The sequence below is a fragment of the Peromyscus leucopus genome, chromosome 3 (assembly GCF_004664715.2).
Source record: "Peromyscus leucopus breed LL Stock chromosome 3, UCI_PerLeu_2.1, whole genome shotgun sequence".
NCBI classification, from domain to species: Eukaryota; Metazoa; Chordata; class Mammalia; order Rodentia; family Cricetidae; genus Peromyscus; species Peromyscus leucopus.
Genome location: NC_051065.1, coordinates 87,115,679 through 87,138,285, shown reverse-complemented (window position 1 = coordinate 87,138,285; position 22,607 = coordinate 87,115,679). Strand labels below are relative to the sequence as shown.

Here is a 22,607-nt window from a genome sequence, read left to right as displayed (position 1 = left end):
ACAACATACTGAAATGATCTCAGATAGAAATGGCTTATAATCTCATTTTGCTGATCATCTTCACGTCTAGTTTAAAAATAAGGAAAATCCCACAAGAGAGAGCACAAATAAACATCTGAATACCATTCCTAAAATCTGACTTCAGGTTAAAGACAATGAACTTGCTATTCACACCAGTAATTCTTAACAACAGAAGCTCACGAATCCCAAAACATGCGTCAGCATACAGTTTGACAAATACAAAAGCATAATACACACTGCTTGCCCAAAGTCTAGCGCACAGGAGATGTAGAGACTCTGCAAGACTGTTTCCTTAAGTCCCCTCCTCAGAGCCGCAGAAACGATCCAGGCTGGGTTTACTGGAACACTCGGGAAGTGCGGGTACAGAAAGGAGGTTGGCAGCAGTGTTCCCATCCCGGAGCTCCACCAATGACAGTAAGACTGTGGGGGTGTCCACAGTTAGCAATGACTAGATGTGGGAGGAGACTGAGGGCATTCAGCAGGCGACTGACTGCAGGTCTGCTCCCGCGGCTCTCAAGATGGACTTACTTAAAATGGCTTAAGACAACAGACTAGAGCTCAGGAGACAGCCCAGAGTCAAGATTAAATACTGGAAAGTAAGCTTCTCTCCTCCACTCCTCCCCACGGCACCACCCCAAGATGGGCAGTTCCTCACCGACGGGGAACAAACCTGCCAAGGGGTGGAGCTGAAGCACGGGTCTGAATGTTTGTTGCTCTCTACATCCCAGAGCTCAGAACCAGGAAGCACAAATTTTCTGTGATAAATAGAATTAGATGAAACATAGTGTACTTAGGGCTGGTGAGATGGCTCCTGCCACACAGGCCTGATGACTGGAGTTCAGTCCCTGGAACCCACAGTGGAAGGAGAGAACTGAGTGCATCAAGTTGACCTACAACCTCCGTATGTGCAATATTGGATGTGTGTGCCTGTGTGCCTGGGCCTTCTCTCCTCCACCTCCTCCACTCTAATAATAGATATTATTTTATATATAATTACCATAATTTATATATATATATATATTTAAGTGACCTGGTTTGGGCCATACAAAAAACAATTAGGATTTACAATACTTAAGAAAAAATTTAGAGAATAACAAAGCATAGGGTTCTGCAGCATGGATTTCTAACCAGAAAATCTTAATTATTGCTCCTTCTTGGGGATCCTATGATGATAATACGAAAAGATGACCACGTCATCAACCAGGTAATGTGCTATCTGGATATAGCAGACATGGCTTCTTGGTTACTTATGTGATTAACACATGTAATGCCTGCAGCAATCCTAAGAAGCGGGTGCTACCATCCACCCCATTTTACAGAAACGTGAAGTGATGCTTGACATCTCCAACCCAGGCAAAGGCTCCGAGGTCAAGCTTCACAAGAAGACACAGCAGCGATTCTCAGAACTTGAGTTTTCTTACCTCCGGCTTGCTGAGGCTAGATGAAACCAAGGAACCAGATCCCACATCCAAATCCCACTGCTTTTTCCCATGATTCTCAGCGTCCAATGCAGCAATTCTTCCATCTAAAGTGCTGATAATTACTAAGGATCTGCAAATGAAAAACAAATAGAAAAAAATTTGGAAAGCAATCTAAGACAATGTGCACTTATTCAATCACTTGAAAGAAAGTTCGTCCCATCAGAAAGAAAAGAGGGGAGACCACTGCCCCTCAACCTTTAAGGTCTTGCCACCTATCTGTCTCTAGAGCAAGACTACTAACTTCACCACACCCTTTATCTGCTCAAGCCTCTGATGAAGAGCCCTCGTCTCCCCTCCTTCCATATCCTCATCACCTTCCATCACCTCATCATTCTCAACATTCTGGCTGTGTCCTCTCCTGCTCTTTCCTCACCTCCTGAGATCCACTCCTTTGCAACACATTCCTCTGCAAACTTTCTTGTGTGTGTGCATGTGTGTGTGTGCATGTGTATGTGTGCACACATGTGTAGGTTGGAGCCCGGGGGTCTTCCTGTCTCTGCTTCCCCAGGGCTGGAATTATAGTAGTGTACCACCAACCCAGCTTCTACCTGGGCCCTCGTGCTTCTGCAGCAAGCACTTACCTGAATAAGCTCCGACCCGGCCCTCTCCCTAACCTTCACTCTCAGCCCCCTCCCCAAATTCTCACTCTGCTGCTTGCTTTCCTAGAACATTCCCTAAGAACACTACTTCCCCAAGGAAGGGAGAACATTCTCCTACTGTGACTCTTGACTACTAGGTCTTTCATCTCCTTGCTACTTCTGGCCCATTTCCTTCCTCGTCTCCCTCAAAATTCTTGGGATCAGGCCGTTCCATCCATCAACCCTCCTAATGGTCCTGTGCTGACCCTTTCATAGGTCACCAGCTTATTCCTGGAAGAGTTTAGTTGCTGGTGACTGTCACTAACTCACATGACTTTTCCTCAGTTCTCTGGGTTTTTACTGTGTCTACCTTGTATCGGCCTCTCCTGTCAGGCCCTCGACTCCATCAGGACTTCATTTCAAGCATCGCACTTCAGCCACCAAGGCTTTTCTTTCCTGCTTGCTGTTGCTGGAGGGCTTCTCTCCAGATTCTACCAAGCCCCGCCGTCTCACAACCCACGTATAAAATAATCACTCAGACGCTTATATTACTATAAGCTGTATGGCCGTGGCAGGCTTCTTGTTAACTGTTCTTATATCTTAAATTAACCCATTATTATAACTCTATACCTTGCCACGTGGCTCGTGGCTTACCAGCATCTTTACATGCTGCTTATCCTGGTGGTGGCTGGCTGTGTCTCTCCCTCCTTCTTCCTGTTCCCTCAATTCTCCTCTCTCCTTGTCCCGCCTATACTTCCTGCCTGGTCACTGGCCAGTGTTTTATTTATATAGAGCGATATCCACAGCAGTTTGCTTCTTCTTCTTTGACTCCAACAAACCTCTGACTCCATGAGAAGGTATAAGTCGCTGATCCTACAACCCTCCATCTCTCTTATCCACACTGTGAAAAAAACATTTCTGTTGTTTCTAGCCTCCCAGTCTACGGGACTTTATTATGGCAGCCTGAATACACAAGATGAGGATTCAAATCTCCTATAATTCCCAACTTAAAATCAGAACCAGCTAGGCCTAGTGGATATGCCTATGTTCCCAGCATCTGGGAGGCTGAGGTAGGAAAATTAAGAGCTTAAGGCTAACTTGGACTACAGTGAAAGACCCTGTCTCATAGCCCACTCTTAAAAAAAAACCCAAAAGTCCAACTACCAAACAAACCACTCTTATTTCTAGCCTCTAATCCCTTTCTTGTGTCTTTCCTACAACAAAACTCCCATAGTATCAAAGCAGTTCTCTCTGGAGTCACTGTTGACCTTCACAATGACAAATACTCAGGGCCAACTATCACTCCTGCACTTTGTGAAACATACTCTTTATGTGGCTTCTGAGATACCACTTTCCTGATTTATGGATTCATTCTTTTTTTTTTTTTTTTTCTTCCAGAGGCAGGGTCTCTCTAAGCCCTGGAAACCCTTATAGCCCTAGCTGTCCTGGAAGTCATTATGTAGACTAGGCTGGTCTCGAACACAGAGGTCTACTGCTTCTGCTTCCCGAGTACTGGCACTAAAAGCATGTGACACCATTCTTGGATATTTTCCTAATTCCTCGCCACACATAACAGACAGCAACTATTGCAGAAAACCACAGCCAATTAAAATGCAGAGGACAAGAGACCAAGAGATCATGTGGTACCCAGCCCCAATCACTACATCTCAATATAACTCCTCCTAAGGCTCAGGGATCATTTCAGAAGAGGAAGTGGAAAAAAGACTGTAAGAATTAGAGGAACAGGAAGTTTGCTGTGAGATTGTATCTCCTAGAAATGTCAGAGAAGCTACATCCCTGAATGCTCATCAACACAGCTGTCTAAAGAAGACCTGGACAATAACGACACCAACTGACATGGTAACTTGGAAGGCGAAGCTCGGAGGGCTCAACCCTAAATAAAAAACAATCAGCAACTGGGGAATACTGGGAGTGGGAGAAAGTCTTCCCAGGGAAACGAGCTCCGCCAACCCCTCGCACTTTGAGGGGGGGGGGGAGAGGAATGACTGAAGAGAGGAAAGGGACTATGGGAGATTATGTAATCATATTATAATTTTGAAAAATAAAAGATATAAAAAAATTATTTTTTCACTCAATTCTCTGATCTTTCTCAGTTCCATTTTCTGGTTCCTCTTCATCTTTCTTGCCTCTTACAATAGTCTTCCCTATGTTTAACTAGTTGGGTGATCTCAGCCAGTCTCAAGATTTTAAACACACTTCTGTGCTGGCAACTCCAAAACTTTTATCTCTGGCTCTAGGCCTCTCCCCTGAGGTCTGGACACACATGTCTGAATACTATAATGCAGTGCCCTAACAGGCTTCTTTGTATATCAAAGTTGACATAGCCAAAGTCAAGACTACCCTGAGAACCCCTCAAATGATTTTTCTTACTGTTATCTTTTTTGCATTGGACATACACCCCTGGTACCAGCAGACTGTAACTGTCACATTAGATGAAAGAGTTGAACACTGGTTTTACCTGAGCTGGCTTCAATTCCTAGTTAAATACTAGGAATTCACAGGGCTTATTTGCCTGCTTTGAAGACCGTGCAAGAGTCAGGCATGAGGGTAAGGGCAAGGGCTCAGCTGGTAAGGTGCTTGATGCCGAGCCCAGCATCCTAAGTTTGAGTTCTTGACCCCATTCGGTAGCCAGGGAGAGTTAACTCCTGAAGGTTGTCCACTAATCTTCAAATGTGTGTGCGCAAGCACACACTGCAGGAGCACATACACACAAAAACAAACAAATAAATAATAAATAAATAAAAACTTACATCTTCTTAAAAGCCACACAAATTCCAACTATGCATAAATCAGTATGTTCCTGGTTAGGAATATAAGGTACAATTTCACTCCTTGCATTGCATTTGATGTACAATATGCACAAAGTAAAACCATAAGTTAATCAGGGAAATAAGTTAATATAAACTCATTTGAAATCTCTCTAAGCACAATTTGTGAGGTGTTGTGGTATACCCTGTGATCTCAGCACTCAGGAGACAGAAGGATCTCCAGCCAGCCAGTCTGGGCAACACACCAAGTTTAATGCCAGCCTGGACTACAGAGTAAAACCCTGTCTAAAAAAGAAAACAACACATAAATGTAATTACCAAATTATGCATTAATTTTCTTATTTTGAATTTTAAAGTGGTAACCCTTTATCTTATTTGTGAAAATAAAAATTTCACCACATAACTTTAGTTTACAAATCAAAGGAAAAGACCAGCTCAATTCCTTTTAAGCTTTCTACCTGTTGCTGGAGCTGGTCTGGAACTCTGGAGGTCAAGAGATTCTCACCCCCCACCTCCTGAGCGCTCTGACGAGTGTTAAAAAAAAAAAAAACAAACCCTATAAAATCCTCTGCCTCTCGTGTTATGGGGTAGGGTGTATGACAAGTTGGCAGTAATACTAGTGGCATGCACTTTGACTCCTTCCTATAGCACGTGTTCTAAAGGGAGGGATCCCTTCTGCCATAGCTGGAACTGAGCAGCAGCACCGGGACAATGCAGACACGAGGTTCCGGAGATCATCTAATTTACAGTCAAGATGGATGCTCACTGCCATGGACCGGGAAAGCAGCAAGTCGCCAGACTCTTGCGAAAGAGCTCCAGCTGAATGCAGGGACAATAAAGGACTGAGGTGACACAGGCATCAGAACAGAGAGATGAAAAGAGGGGGGACAGAAAGGAATTTATCTCCCCATGAATGCACTATTTCAAACAAGATGAAAACCCTTTAACTTATTCAAGAACCAAAGAATTCACAGGTAGGGCCTGGAAGTCAGACCTGGACACACCTCCATGGCTCTGCCTTTATTCTCCTCAACGTTTCACTCAGTTGAGCTTTTTATAATCTTTATTTATGCATTTATTTTGCAATGTATATGTGTTTCATGCCTAAAGCTGGTGTCTTCCTCAGTTGTGCTCATTTTATTTAAAGTTTTTTTTTTTTTTTTTTTTTTTGAACAAGATTTATTTTTAGCTGGGCTTGGTGGCGCATGCCTTTAATCCCAGCACTCGGGAGGCAGGCCGATTTCTGTTGAGTTCCAGGCCAGACTGGTCTATATAGTGAGTTCCAGGCCAGCCAAGGATACATAGAGAAGAAACCCATGCCTCCCCTGGGTATATTTTTTGGTGTGTAGTATGTACATCTGTATGTTTTGCATGTGTAGGTCATGTTTGTGGGTGCCTGTGGAGCCAAAAGGCGTTGGCGCCCCTGGAGCTGGAGTTATATAGGCAATTGTGAGCTGCCTGACGTAGGTGCTGGGAACCAAATTCGGGTCCTCTGGACGAGAAGCAAATACTCTTGAATGCTGAACCATTTTTCCTGCCCCTCTACTTCACTGATGGAGACAGAATCTCTTTTGGAACCCAGAGCTTGCCAATTCCCTCTAGTCTCGTTTGCCAGCTTGCTGAGGGTGGGAGAGGGAGGAGCACGGTTCTAGGCTTCACACCTGCTGAGCAGCTGGTGTCTTATCCACTGGGCCATCTCCCAGCCCCTTGCCTCGTTTTTTAAAAGGTAAAATAGAGCTGTTTCACTTCGCTCAATCTAACACAAACTGCCCGGTCATATAAAGCGATCACAAACTATTAAAGGCTCACAAGACAATGTATCGTGACATCCAGGATGAATTACAAGCTAAGATCAGTTCTGCCAACCGATTTGTAACCGAGGAGGCAAAGAATTCACGACTCGCTAGAACACGATCTCTAATCGCTTCTGGTAGCCCTAGCTCCTTAGTGCAGCAGCGCATCTGTCTGGGATTCCCAGCAAGCACCATTCCAAACCTTTCCTCCCACAGAGGCCTCTGCCTCCGACAGACTCTCGCCTGTCATTCCCATAGCTCTCCATCTCTTCCTAGCAGGCACTTTCTGTTTGTACTGCATGCTCTTCCTGGAAAGCTTTGCGGTTCACCATCCCTTTCAGGACAGCTCCGCAGGTAGGTTCCACCCCTTATCAGGATGACATACTCAGAAAATTAAACCTTTCACCCAATTTCTTCCTCTCTTCACACTACACCCATTCACTTTGCCACCTAACGCGTATCAGAGACCTCACTCTCACCTGCTCTCTCACCCTCTTGAGACACTACGATCATAGCCACGTACGTATTCCTGATTCTGTTTCCAAAGTTGCCCTTAAGTTTGTCTCTTCATTACCCCTGCCCTGGTCCCAGATTTTCATTTTCATCAAAACATTGTAAAAGCCTGTCTGACATATTTTCTGGCCTCGGGACCATTTCTTCCCATTTCTGATGAGTTTGAGTCCATAGAAGAGCTCTGATTAGCTTCTGCTGTGCCCACTGCTTTGTAAGGGACAGAATGCTTTCACAAGTGAGCTCCTGTGTACTTTCCTAACCTCATTCTGTCTCTGCTGCCAAGCTAATCCCCTCTCTCCTCACACCTCTCTCAACCCATGACAACACACACACCCCAGGGGTTCCAGCCCTTCCAACAAGCTTCCTTTGTTCATTCAATTTTCACCCTGTCTTCAAATATTTCATTTGCCAAGTGCTTGATACTCCATTAATTTTCTTTATATTTATTTTGTTTGTTGGGGGGGGGGGCATACATGTGCCATAATCTGAATTGCGGATGTCAAAGGGCAATGTACAGGAGTTGGTTCTCTCCTTTCACCAAATGGGTTCTAGGGACGGAGATCATGCATCAGAGTTGGCAGCAAGCTCCTTCACATGCTGACCCATTTTGGTAGCCTACATTGCCCCAGCTTTAAAGAAAATATTTAAAACTAGCCTAAATATTCAGTGTTTCTGGGAAGAAAGAAATATAATTATTATTGAAGGTTTGACATAATTGGAGCTCAAAGCAAAGAAGTTCACTCTTTTGTGTTTGTTTGTCTGTTGAGACAGGGTATTTTACAGCCTCAGATACACTGTGTATATAGCAGAGGATGGCCCTGGATATCTAGTCCTTCTGCCTCTGAGTGCTGCGGGGATTACAGGTATGTGTCACCACATCTGGCTTTTTAATTAGGGTTTTGCTTATTAAATGTCTCATTCCATTACATTATTTAAATAACCTATAGTCCATGGATTCCCACTGGATCTCAAAGATCCCTTATATAGGTCCACGGTGACCTGGGAACTCAGGCTTGGAAATCGTGCTAAGTTCACTGTAAAACTCCCACTGCGCCCTTGCTTGTGTGATTCTGTGGCCTATTCTGACCAAGAGTTTCTTTTTCAAATTAAAAATTTTTAATTTATTATTATTTGCATGTGCATACATGTGTGTGCGTGTGTGTATGGCGCACGTGGGCACACACATGCCTGTACATATGGATATCACAAGACAACTTTGGGAGTCAAGTCTTTCCTTCCTCTTTCTTTTGGAGCTAGCTGACCTGCAGGTAAGCACCTGGTGCCTCTCCTGTCTCTGCCTCCATCTTGATGCAGGAGTGCTGGGATTACAGATGTGCCACCTCATCTGGACTCCAGAGATCAATTGTAGTCATTGGGCTTCATGGAAGCCATTTCATCCACTGAGCCTTTTCTTTGGCCCTTCACATTTGTTTGAAAGACATATTTTATTTTATGTGTATGAGTGTTTTACCTGCATGTATGTATGTGTACCATGTGTATGTCTGGTGCCCGTGGAGGTCAGAAGAGGTTATCAGATCACCTGGAGTTATGGATGGCTGTGAGCTACCATATAGGTGCTGGGAATCAAACCTGGGTCCTCTGCAAGAGCAGCAAGTGTTCTCAACCACTGAGACACATCTCCAGCTCCACCTGACTCTTCTATATTCAAGGATTTGATAGTATGACAGTGACACTCCCATTTTCTTCAGCTTCATGCCATTATAAGGATGCCTGACTATCTACTACAATCTAGTTAATTCTGTAAACAAAGTTATTTCTGCCAGACTCTGAGCTTCTCTCTACTCAGTGCCTGGCAGTGCCCAGCCTCGTAAAATAAGGAAATGTTTATTACACAAATTGATTACATGATGTAAAGACATTATCCACATCAAATAGAGAGGCTAAGAAAGTTGCAAAGAAATGGAACTTGCCTAGGATCACTCACAAATAAGCTTAGGACAGGCCTGGGGAATACAGTCTTCCTAGCTCTGTTAGTCTATCAACTCCAAATCCACCCAAATGATTAGTATGCTACTGTAATATGCAATTTTTTCTTTCTTTTTTGCTTCCAGAAATGACATCAAGGTGTCATTTATCTTGTAACCACTATGATTACAGATTTAGCAGAAATGACTTTAGGCCAAATGAATACACAGGCTTAACTGGCTCTGCCTTGATTTTAAAGAACCCTGGGCTCTGACTTTATCTACTGACAGTTAAGTTTGCTGCATTCTGGTAGATGCTAAACTGCTTCTTAAAGTCATTTCAAAGGAGTCCTGGACTTCCTGTGGATTTCCCAGCAGGTCACAGAAAGCATTATCTGGATTGAATAGTTTACAGATTAGCAACTGTTTACTTTCTGCCCAGTGGTGTGTCACATGCTTTTAATCTCAGCACTTGGAAGGCAGAGGCAGGCAGATCTCTGTGAGTTCATGATCAGCCTGGTCTACAGAGTGAGTTCCAGGACAGCCAGGGCTACCCAGAGAAATTCTGACGCAAAACAAACAAACGAAAACCCTGCTTACTTTAATATTTTCTATTTATTTTCTTCTAGTGAATATACTTTACAAACTATATATATATATACTATATATATATATACTATATATATATAGTATATATATATAATATATATATATATATATAGTTTGTAAAGTATATCTGATAGGGCCAAGGATCTTTCACCAAAACATATATGAAGCACGTGTTTTATACAAAACAAACAAAACTAATACTGATTGGACTTGATGCCCTAGTCCTCATCTAGGTAAATCCTCCAACCATGCCTCCTATGTTTAAACAGATCCTAAGAACAGCCAGGCTTCAAATGAGAACAATTAATACCTAAAGCTGTCAGCTGAGCTTTGTTCTGATATATCAGCTAGACCTTGACTAAGCTTAAGCAAATTTACAGGTAACACAAGAATAACAGAGAGTCCTTTTTATGATAGAAAACATTTTTTCCAGGTAAGATATGGTGGGGCATGCCTATAATCCTAGCACTAGGGAATCTGGAGGGTCCTTGAGGTTTCTGGACTTCATTGTAACACTCTAAAAAACAACCAAAAACAAAACAAAAAGCCCCAGCATTTAGGTGGTGGAGGCCAGACGATCATGAGTTCAAAGTCAGCCTGGGCTACATGAGGAAAATAAAAAAACATTTCTAATTTATACAATGAAACAGTTTTACTCAAAATGGTTACTCACAAATAGAACAGAGTTTTAAAAAACTGCATATTTAATTTCCTCCCTTTACATTTATCCTGTACCTTACAAATTCTCCTCTACCACCAGTTACTGTTGTCCTATTTGGTAGGTTTTGTGTGTTTGCTTGCTTGCCTGCTTTTGATGTTCCCCATTAAGCCCTAGGCCTCACCCATGCTAAGTATTCGTCTGTCACAGATATATACCCAGGGTCCCTCAAAGTGTTTTAAAACAATGTGTATAAATAACATGTATAAACAGCTGCTTTCATTAAAAAGAAAAAGAAAAAAGCAGGTGGAGATCCCAGGTGATTGGTACTGAAGAACCAAGTTCTAACTACTGTTCATGGCAACTGACAGACAGGTCCCTTTGTAAAATGAACACACAGAGCTGAGTTCAAATAAGGAATGGTCTAGTCCCTGTCACAGATATTCAGAGTCTAGGCATCAATTAAGTTGAAGGCAATTGTAGAGAGGAAAGACAGTCCATTTACTGGCCCAAAGTATGTATAGTTTGGCTTATAACCTGTTTGGGAAGTTACGTGTAAATTCTTCTTTAAATGTGACTTTTGGTTACCCTCCAGTCTGGAGTGGGAAAAGTAAACACTGACAGGCCTACATGATTGGCAATGCTCTCGTTCAACACAGTATTCAGACATACTATTTATTAATGGCCTAAAGGGGGGTTAAAACAACAAACAAAATATTAGGCGTATGAATTTGAAAATCTGAGGAAGACCAGATTTCTACACCTTTACTTCCTATCCGCCCAGTCTGGGAAAAGGCAGAGTGGAAAGAGAAATTAAAGAGGAATTAAATCATCTTACATTTGCAAAGTATTTGACGTTATCTCATTTAACCCCAACACTTCTGTTAGTGGGTGAACGGTGGTGTATAGAGACACCAGGAAGAAACGTCAAGTTCAGTAATACTTGTGTTAGGAAGTAGAGAGAACAAGCAAGGCAAAAGGAAATACACTTCGCAATAAGTATGACAAGCAAGATCAAATCAGCTCTTTATAACTTCAGAACGTCTTTGGTGTGAAATGACCAACCCCCTGCAGGAACCAAGAAACACTCTGCAGACCCAATCCTTTTCAGGAACCAAGTAACACTTTGCAGACCAGTCCTTTTCAGGAACCAAGTAACACCCTGCAGGAACCAACCAACCCTCTGCAGGAACCAATAACACTTGGCAATTCGTTACATGTTAAAATTAGAGCTGGTAATACAAACTCTGCCAGTATCCATAAAATCCAACAGTTAAGTGTGTGATTGAGGTGTTCTTCCCAATTTTCTGTGTGGGGGGGTGCGGTGGGGGAGGGCATACCATTTACTAGTCTAAAGCTTAGAAGAAAACTGCTATTTGAAAAACCTTACATTTTAGGGAAGAAAAAAAAGAATCTTTATCCAGGCAGTCACATGCCTGAGATGCAGAATGATCACGTGGAATGCCATGGGTAAAGAAAGGCTATCAAAGGGGAGGGTGAATCTCAGGAGGTCCCATCCGGCAGCTATGCATGCATCAAAAGACAAAAGACAGACCTTCATCCCCACCTCCCCCTGGCCTGCAAGTGCCATAGTTCTTCACAGCTGTTTGCGATCAACGATCAACGCTTGGTTAACTCAGCTCGTCACTACAGCCCTCCCCTTGAAACAAACAGGATATCGTTCTATAATTATGGAACTGATGTTCACAGATTTTGTTTTTCACTTGTAAAGAGCACTTAGAAAAAAACTTTTACTAAACTTTGAATATTTATCTCCTGCTGACCCAATGCCCCCATGGCTTCTCACTCATTCACACCATGCTAACTTCATACCACCGTGCAGCCCCGTTGGGCAGGGATCACACACTCTTCTCCCAGCCCATTTCCTCTATTTTCACTCTTGCTTCCGAGTAGGAAGAAAGGGGTCCTCCCGACCGCTCTGGACCAACACGCAGACCCTTTCCTGAATTCCGTAACCCAGAACTCACAGCAGTCCTCCTACCTTTGGTTCCCAGGTGCTGGGATGGTAAGGAAGAGCCACTTCGAATACAGAGCCATCTTTATTCTTTTCTTTTTCAACCTGTCTACACAGGCTCCATCCTCGGAGACCACAGCAAGGAAAGGAGGGAGCGGGCAGGAAGAGAGTAGTCCTCACCTTCTGCAATTTATTACTACTCCACTTAAACTGCTACTGTGCTCATCACCAAGTCTTTCCAGACTCAGGCCTACACTCTACCCTAGCGAGCTGTGCTTGTCCTCTCTAGAAGATAAAGGCATTTCCTGGGGCTTTTGCGTGAGCACTTCCTTCTTCTTATAACTGTAGCGATCTGTCCGGCCCTCCTTCTAGCTTAAGGCATTCATTTCCACCTTCTTGCCAAGCATCAGTCTGGATGTCCTGCATCTCTGGGGCATCAGGACCAATACCAACGCCCCTTACCTTTCCTTCCCAGATTCCCTAAACCTCTTGATGTTTCCGTGTTTGCTTGTCATCTTCTGGCCACCAACTCCCCATCAAGAGAAGAAGAATCAATTTACTTGCCGCAACTAAGATTCTGTTTCAACCATCTTTCGTATTAGTCCCATGCAATGGCATATGATACTGAACTGCTATAAGGTTCTTTTAGTATCCTCACCTCAAGTTTCAGTAAACCCCGTTGCTAGAGAAATATTTTAGCATAACTTTTGCTCAGGACTGCCATTCAAGATGACATTTCTCAAACTAATGTGCATATAAATCATATGGTGATCTATCACAATGCAGATGCCTGGTCAGGAAGTTGGGTGGCACCTGATTCTGGAGGTCTAACGTGTTTCCAAGTGATGATGTTGTTAGGGTGGGGGCGCAAACACACCACACACACACACACACACACACACACACACACACACACATGAAAATGGTCTCAGCATAATTTCCAGCCCCCATGCCTCTTGCTGTTTTATGTCCACTATCTATCAGAATTCTACCCATTTTTAAGAACCAAATCATTCGGTCACAGGAATTTCTTATGAAAACCACAAAAGCCTTGCATCACCCAGGACACTTCATTTGCACCGCTTCATCTTGACCTCTGGACTACACACTCCTCCCAAGGGCAGGGGCTACCTGCTCAACCTTGGGATCACCAGTGAGTCGTGGGCGCTGATCAGCTTTAGTGTACCTGCTGCTGTAGGTGTGTGTTCTAAGGAAAACAAAGTATTTCACTTTACTTCGCGTAAATTTACTCTACACAGCTGCTCCACTCATCCAGGAAAGTCCATACATTGCAAATGTATGAAAATTGTGTTATTTACTACTTAAAAACCTTATAAATGTAAGCATTCAAATGGTGTATGGTGAATTCTAGGACTTGGCTTATTTCTAGTAGTCACTGTAAGGTTCTGATACTTATTATAACATAGTAACTACTATGTTACAAACTTAAAATACTTTCTAATTTAGATCTGGCTCTCCCTGTCTTGCTTTACCTAATGCTCCTTTATCATTCCTTTTGTTAAATAGTACCACTTTCTCCACACATGTTGCCTGAAAAATACTTAATCACTGAAGTGTTTTACATTTCTTGCAGACTTTGAAAATTGCTTCAAAACTTGTCTCTTGAATTTGTATGCTTATAAGGCTAAGAAACACAACTGAAATAAACTATGGTAACCCCCTTTAAATATCAAAGAACCGCCAGAACCTATACAAGAACCTAACCAGAGCGCTTGAACTTCAGGAGTTGTCGGGAGTGCTTGTTCAACACAACAGATTCCAGGTTCTTACCCAGAAAAGGTCTGGTTCAGAGGAACCGGGGCGGAGCCTAGAAAACTGTCTATTAAACCAGCATCCCCCAGGCAATTCTGATGCAGGTGTTCCAGCAGATCTCAATTAGAGAAACAGAAAATCAAAAGCCCTCGACTAGGAGCCACAACGTACTTGTATTTGAAGGATACATGTAGACATCTCTTTCGAAAGTCCTTTCTCAAAACAGCTGTCGCAACGGCGCCAGTATAAAACGAGTCACACACTTGGGAAGGAGAGTGTAAAAGGGACCAGGAGGATGGCTAAGCCCGAAAACAATGAAAGCGGGGAAGTGGACTTTCCTCTCTTAGCCAGGTGCTGGGTTCTCCAAGCAGCCCTCATCCTCCTTTGAGGATGCTGTTGCCCTCCCACAGCCAGGACCAGGGGAGGCACTGTGATCAGAGGGAAGAAGGTGTCGCGGCTTTCTGCTTGTGCACAGCCACTCGTATCCCTGCGAGAGGCACCCGGATCCCGGTCCGCAACCTCTCACCTGCCGCGCGGCCGCAGCTCCACGTCGTCGTCGTCGGGCTCCGTCGCGCGTGACTCAGGTTCGCCAGCGGCGGCCGGCAGCGCCTCGGCGTCCTCCACGGTCACTTCGGCCGTAGTCACCGCAGGCACCCGCGCGGCCGAAGTCGGGGCGGCCGCTGCCCCTAAGCCGAACGCCGCGTCCGCCGTGGGCGCGGGCAGGCTGCGGGAGCGCGCGGCCGCCGCGATCCCCGCCGCGCAGCCCAGCAGCAGCAGCAGCAGCAGTAGCAGCAGCAACGCGCGCGGCCCAGGCCGGGTGGCGCGCTCCATCAGCGGCCCGCCCCACGCGCGGGCATGGAGACCCGGCCGTCGGCGCCCGCCCGTCCCGCCGCTCGGAGCCTCGGAGCACCGCGAGCGCGCGCCACGGACCCCACCGCCACCTCCCAACTTCGCGCCGCAGCAGCAGGGCTGCCGGGCCACGTCTCAGCCACCGCCACCTGAGTGACAGCCTTGTGCGGACATCGCCCATTGAGTGAGCGTTCCGCGCTCCTGCTCTGCGATTGGCTGCGCGCCCTGCCACTCCGAACCAGGCGGACGCGCTCCCGGTTGTCAACATCATGCCTACCAATTAAATTATAGTTTTGCATGTGGAAGCCCGGCCCTTTTCCGGAAGCGATGACCAATGAGAAATGGCCCTCCCCAGAGTCCTCTTAACCGATTGGTGAATCCTTTCAGTTCCCGAATGCCTTCTCTGGAACAGATTGGCCTGCGCTGCTATTTGGCCTCGCCTCTCAAAGTGAGGCGCTGGAGAAGCCTTGGAGATCATTGGTGCAAGGGCATGCCCCTCAAAGGCCTGAGCCAACTGCTTCCTGATTGGTTGGAAGCGGCACTTAGTACGTGGCTGATTCTGACTGTGAAGAGGACGGTCCCCAGTGAAAGGGAGAGTGGGAGTGAGTCCCAGGTGGCCGGGAGGCGGCCGACCTTAAAGGGACCGATGCTTTGGCTCCTCCCAAGCCGGATCTATTTTGAAAGAAGAGGGATGTGGGGGGAGTGACTGCACAGGTCATGTGCCCTTAGGTGGATAGAAGAGAAAAGACGAGTTCAGAAGTTGTCCAATTAGTGGCCAGCAGGGTACTAAGAATTACAATTACAGCTTTGCTAGAGTTGACAATGACCTGTAGAACAGATAACCCAGTGCACCGTAAACGCCTCCTACCTCTTTATAACCGAGGAACCCAGGCCGGGCGCTTAAGTCATCTGCCCAAGGTCACATAGTCACAGAAACACTGATTGGTCTGGCATGCTTTACACTGCCCTCAGGAGAAATAACACTACCAACAGCCAAAGTGGAAAAGGTCTGAATGTTTAACTAACGCATCTAAAATTCTCTTAAGGCAGTTGAGAACAGCCTGATGATTTCTGAGCCGGTGTGTGGAATAGTAAGAAGCTGCGTCCATTTGCACACACAGGCACACTCCGTTTCCCCCCAGTCCGGTCCATATAAACTCACTTCTCCCTTTAGTTCTTACCACATTCCCTTTGCTCTTCTGTACAACAAATCTCTAAACGCCTTGTCTTTCTTCTCCCATTTCACACACACTGCACTGCATATTAGTAATCCTCAACTCCACCCAAATTGCTCAGACTCGAGTTGTTTCTGATGAATTTGAAGGAGAGTCTTGTTTTCTTTCATCCCAGCTGTCTTCGACTTCGGAACTCAGTCTTTCCTCTGTGAAATACTTTGTCACTTGTTTCCCTGATTCCCTATAGGGCAGAATATGACCTTCAAATGACCTCCTGTATTGCTCCGGGTGGAAACCAAAGGCTTGAAGTTCTTACCCTGTGTATTAGTTGTCTAGGGTTGTCATAGCAAATCCCACAAAGCATATATTTTCTCTCTGTTCTAGAGGTTAGAATTCCACCTTCGGAAGCCATCAGGATGGGGTTCTTCTGAGGCCCCCTCTTTGGCTTGTGGGTGGCCACTCTATTGCCTCTTCATGGGAACTTTCCACTACTCAAGAATTCCTTTTCTCTTTTTATTTATTTTTAAACATCTTAAGTTCGTATGTGTACCAGTCTTGTTGTGTGTGAAGGAAACTATTTCCTTGGAGTCATCAGCCACTTCTGGCCCTTAGAGTCTTTCTGCTTCTTCTGCAAGGAAGTCTGAGACTTGAGGGGAGGGATTTGATACAGACATCCTATGTAGGGCTGAGTGTTCTAAAGTCTCTAACTCTGTGCACGTTGTCCAGTTGTGGGTCTTTGTTAATTACTATCTACTGCAAAAGAAGCTTTCCTGATGAGGGTTGAGTGATGCTCTAGTCTATGGGTATAGCAATATGCCATCAGAGTTGTATTGCTGTTTCTATAGCAGAGTAATAGTACTGTTTACCCCTAAGCCTATGACCTATCTAGTCTCAGGTTCTTGGTCACTTCCGCAGTGTCAGCTTTGGGTGTTATCTCATAGAGCGGGTCTTAAAGCCAATCAAAAAGTTGTTGGCTACTCCCATAACATTTGTGCCACTATTGCATATGAGGACTCACAGAGACGGTGACAGCATACAGAAGACCTACACAGGCTCGACCCAGACAAAACCCCAGCACTAACAAGGGGAAGTGGACATAGTCCCACCCCTAACAAGAGCTATTTGCAATTGATACCTGCTGGGAAAGGAAAGTTAGTTTTCTCCAATGGAGTCTCACTGGGTATATCAACCACACTCGAGGGCAGGCCCCATGCCTAGGAGTAGTTAGTTGGTCAGGCAAAACATGTGCTGTTTTGTGTACTTTCTGTTTTGTTTTGGTGTTTTTCTCTTATTTTTTTTTCCAGTTTCCTTGTCTGCTTTGATTTTTGGTTGCCTCCCCCACCCATTTTTGTTTTGTGATAGAAAGAAAGAACATGAAGTTGGGTGGGTAGAGAGGGGAGGAGGAGCAGAGGGAGAGGGAAGAATACCATATATATTGTATATATGTATGAAATACATATTGATTAGATAGTGTATGAAAAAATTAGTAATTTTAATGTAAAGGTTTTTTTACTTTATTTTTGATCATGTGAATATGTGGATCTCTGAGTATAGGTTTGTGTATTGAGTGCAGTGCCTGGGGAGGCCAGAGAAAGGCAGAGGATCCCTTGGAGCTAGAGTTACAGGGGCTTCTGAGCTGCATGGTGTGATTGCTGGGTACCAAATTATTGTCCTATGCAAACGCAATACATGCTTTTTAATACTTAGCCATTTCTCCAGACCTTCTTTTTATTTTTGGAAAGACATCAGCCATACTGGATTAGAGCTCTACACTAGGGCTTCATTTTAACTAATCACCTCTTGAAAGATTTTTATCTCCAAATTATATTCTGGGATACTATGGGTTAGGATTTCAACATACAGATTTGGGGGTGGGACATAGTTCAGTATATAACATCTGGACGCCCATAGATGTGGTCTTTCACTCGATTCAAAGTTTTATTACCTTCCCAATGAAAGTCTTCTATCCATGTTACTTAAAATGGAAATCCTTATGACCTACTTCCTATTCTTTTCCCCTTCTTTTGTAACATAAATTGCTAAACAGTCTTATTAATAATAATAAAAAAAAAAAACAGGAGCCAGATATTGGGGTGAAAGCTGAAAGGTCAGAGAAACAGAACAAGCCAGTCACGTTCTTGCCTCTACTAAATCCTCAGCCTCAAGAGAGATACTTCCTGTTTACTCATGCCTTGTATACCTTTCTGTGCCCTGACATCTTCCTTCTTTCCTAGTGCTGAGATTAAAGGCATGTGCCACCATGCCTGGCTCTGTTCCCAGTGTGGCCTTGGACTCACAGAGATTGGATGGATCTCTGCCTCCTGACTGCTAGGATTACAGGGATGTGCCATCACTGTCTGGCCTCTATGTCTAATCTAGTGGCTGACTCTGTCCTCTGATCCCCAGATAAATTTTACTGGGGTGCACAATATATCACCACATTCCTTATTTCTCTCAGACTTTAAATGCTACACATACTATTTTTATCTTTATTGCCTGTGTACCTCTACTTGTATGTAAGGTCTATCATTTGCTCATTGGTGCATTTTGAAGTGCCTAACCAAGTTTAGATGTTTAGTAAGCATTTAATAAATATTTACTAGATGGATAAATGAATACTCAAGGTTGGAAAGGAAAGAAACAAGTGGACAGAAAGAGAACATCCATGCTGTTGCTATGGATGGAGGGAACTGTGGAAGCAATATCCTAGACTGTCTGGGGACACAGGAACAGCTCCGCTTTCCACATTGAATGCAGAGATGAGGAGGCATCCATGGAGAATAAATTACTTTGAAACATAGAGAAAGTAGATAAAAAAGCTCAAACAAGTTGAAATCAGATTAAAAAATGATTTTTTTTTCAAGACTGGTTTTCTCTGTGTATCCCTGGCAGAAAAAAATATATGATTCTTAACAGCTTGTAATAACCCATTTTAAATTAGCTGGTGCATATATTATTGGAGACTGTCTTGATGATTTTGTAAATTTTTTCACAAAGCGTTCATGGCATGAAGAAGGCTATTAATGTAAGCTAATGAAGAGTTGGGAGTCTGCTTGCTCTCTGTGAAGTATGTGCTGTTTATAAATTTGTTTCTTTAGAAGTTAGGGAGTATCTCATGGCACCTGCATGCAGTAATTAATAAGAATGTGACCAAGACAGTTGTAGTGCTTATTCTTCTGAAACGTATCAACTATCCAGGTAGGGAGACAGACGTTCATGATGATGCATATGCTTTATTTATTTATCAAAACAAAGATAAGTGCTCTGATAGATAAAGTACCCATAAAAGAACAGAGATGGAAAGGCTCATAAGGATCATTTCCTTCACTCAGGAAAATGACAAGCAAATCTTTCCATTTTGGAAGAAGAAAACAGTCATGACTCAGAAGCAGCTGACTAGGATAATGACTTGAAGGGCAGAAAAGGAAGTACGTCAGCTTTCGGTCAGCACAGCACATCATATTGAAAGATTGAGACTCGGAACCTGGGTCTGAGCGTCTTGGGCAAGTGAGAGGAAGTGGGGACTAGGCAGAACAGCTGGTCAGGGAGTCCAGGCCAGGAAAAGATGCCTGGCACTGAAGTGTCCTGAGCCAGGGCTGCTCTGAACAGTTAAGATCTGAAACAAGCTTGATCTAGGTCTGTGAGATGGATCTGAGATTTAGGAACTGCAAACTCAATCCTTTAAAAGAGAGAAGAGTCTGAGTCTTTGACATCATGTCTGGATACAAATAACAAAAGCCTTTCAAGCAGTGATTAAGTAAGGGGTTTATTGTTCTCCGCGGCACAACAGTCCCGCAATGATGTGGACTTGTGATCTTTCTCTTCCCTCCTTCCTGAATTCCCTCCTGCTTGTCACCTCACAATCTTGGGATGGCAACTCCAGCACCAATTCTTTACTTCTGGTAAGGAAAGGAGAAAGACCAGGAGCACATGGCTACCTGAATTTGCCCTTTTCCAAGAATAGAAGCCCAACGAGGGAATTCATATTTGCACATCACAGATCAGACCATTTCCAACAATCACCCCAAGCTGCAAGGGAAGCACACTGCCACTTCAAATAAACACGGGTTCTTCTACTGAGAGTGGAGGGGAAATTGTAGTTGGTGTTAATAAAGGTAATGCAGTACATTATATTATAACTGTTGGAAGCAAACACTTGGGTGAATTTCAGTAGCATACACTACAGTCAAAATACAGAGAATTTGGGGCTGATAAAATGGCTCAGCAGGTAAGGGCAGTTGTTGCCTACTCTGTCTACCTGAATTTGATCCATGGGACCCACGTGGCAGAAACAGAGCAGACGCCTGCAAGTTTTCCTCTGACCTCCACATGCATGGCTCTTTTTGATTACACTGTAGCAGCCAATTAAGCATCTCACACAAGTCCTAGCTGTAAGAAGAGAGCACCTTCCAAACACCACGATGCCTCCCTGCTGCGTGATGCACAATTTTAAAATGAGTATTTTTAAATCCAATCCATGAGTAGTTATGCTCCTTGCTCCAGAGTGCAGGCTGTAACCTCTAGTCAGTCAAGAAAGCAAGAATTCCAACACAGTTAGCAATCGTTTGAGACCTCTCTCTCTTCCCAGCTATAAATCTACAATTTTCTAGGCATCTCACCAGAAAACCCATGAACTAGGAAAAGCCATGCCATAAACCCTTTGTCCAACACTAGTGGTTCCCGGTTCCATGTTATCAGACTGTTATCTCATTCAGGCACCTCTGTCACTGCCCTATAATCTCACTTATGAAAGAGGGGAACAATGGTAGAGGGACATGACCCTCAGAGACCGATCGAGCCTTGACATCCCAGAGAACTCGAAGAATCCTATGTGCAGTCACCATGAGGACACTTAAAACACAACTCTTCATCAGAAGCCCCACTCACGTTCTTTGGGATGCTCTAATTATTTTCTGGAGCACCTCTTTTGCTGTTTTTCATAAAACCCCAACTCTGCTTCACTGCTGGCTACTTCCAAAGTTCCTTCCTGTGTTAAAGTCATGAATCCTGTGTTTGCCTGAGTGGAGGTCTGGAACAGATTAAGGGAGCCACTCACTGAGGGTGACAGTGTAGAACTCTGCCTCTGTCTTTCACCACTGACAGCAGAAGAATAACTCAACTGTCCACTCCTAAATTTACACAGTCCAGTTAAATTCCGGGCCCAAAAGGACTATCCACCATATTCCTCTTAAAATGCTCTTTAGATGGGAGATTTGTAGGTCTGTATATATAGCAAATGCCAGCATATGTACCCACATGTACTCATCTGTACGTGGCCACTTGTACAGGCTCTGCTGCAGGAATCAAAGTTCAGTGTCTTAAGATTTTTTTTAAAGATTTATTTGTTTTTGTTTATATGTATGAGTGTTTTGCCTACAGGTATGCGTGTGTGTATATGGTGCCCATAGAAGTTAGTAGAGGGTGTCATATTCCCTGGAACAGGAGTTAGAGACAGTTATGAGAAGCCATGTGGGTGCTGGGAACCGAACCCAGGTCCTCTATAAGAGCAGGGAGTGCTCTTAACCACAGAGCCATCTCTCTAGACCCTAGTCTCTGAGGTTTTTCATAGTCTAAATTCTTCCACAGAAAGAGGATGATTTCTCTTCCTGATTTATGGCATAGCATCCTGTCTCGTGCTGCCAGAGCTTCACATTGTGCTGATGGAGTTTTTTTGTGTTGTTGTTGTTGTTGTTCAGCTTCCCTTGCAAACCTGAGTGATTCTAAGATGACTAAAACTGCAGCCTACAGAACATTAACTGGACTCAGTGGTTTAAAAAAAATCGAGGCTATGAAGTGAGAAGGGAGACATGGAGGTTAATATAATCAAAATACATTGTATATGTGTATGTAGGTCTGTATATATATAAACCCAGCAGCAAATGCCAGCATATGTACCCACATGCACTCATGTATACATGCCAATTTGTACATGCTCTGCTGCAAGAATCAAAGTTCAGACTCTTAAGATTCTGAAATAATAATAATAATAAAACCACACACAGCAGCAACAATGAAAATACCGTCAGGTGCTGGGTCTCTGGACCTTGAAACATCACAAATACTGAAATGTGCACAGCTCTGAGGATGTTCCTAGAAAATTGCCCACATCTTCATAGCTTCCATTTTTCATGTGAAGAGGTGAAGGGTTAATTCATTCCTTCAGGAAGAAATGGAGGTAGTGTGGAGGAGAGTAACATTCCAGGAGTTGCAAATGACTTGCTGTGTGCTCAGGGACCATCTGCCTCTCCCCTTTGGCCCTCACAGTGTATTGCTGGTGTCTTACTGGACATCCTTTCTAGGATTCTGAGGGTCCACTTTCATCAGGTATATGCTGAGGTCACTTCTTCCAAGCTGTCTCAGGGATCACTTATATCAGTGATGTTCTTCTCTTCCATATTTCTACAATGTTACTCCTCTTTTCTTTATAGGGAAGGTTTACACAGTTTTATTATCAGAAAAATTAAAGCA

The 22,607-nt window shown here is 44.0% G+C and overlaps 1 protein-coding gene across 1 annotated transcript in view; it reads right to left on the bottom strand.

Moving 5' to 3' along the window:
* Eif2ak3 (eukaryotic translation initiation factor 2 alpha kinase 3) overlaps nt 1-15,178 on the bottom strand; it is a 67,659-nt gene extending 52,481 nt beyond the window's left edge. Inside the window, exons 1-2 of the mRNA XM_028859420.2 lie at nt 14,642-15,178; nt 1,443-1,572 (exon numbers count right to left, since the gene is read on the bottom strand). Coding sequence (XP_028715253.1) covers nt 1,443-1,572; nt 14,642-14,946 — 435 coding nt within the window. The 5' untranslated portion in view covers nt 14,947-15,178. The remainder of the gene's footprint in view (nt 1-1,442; nt 1,573-14,641) is intronic.
* Nucleotides 15,179-22,607: the final 7,429 nt, after the last annotated feature.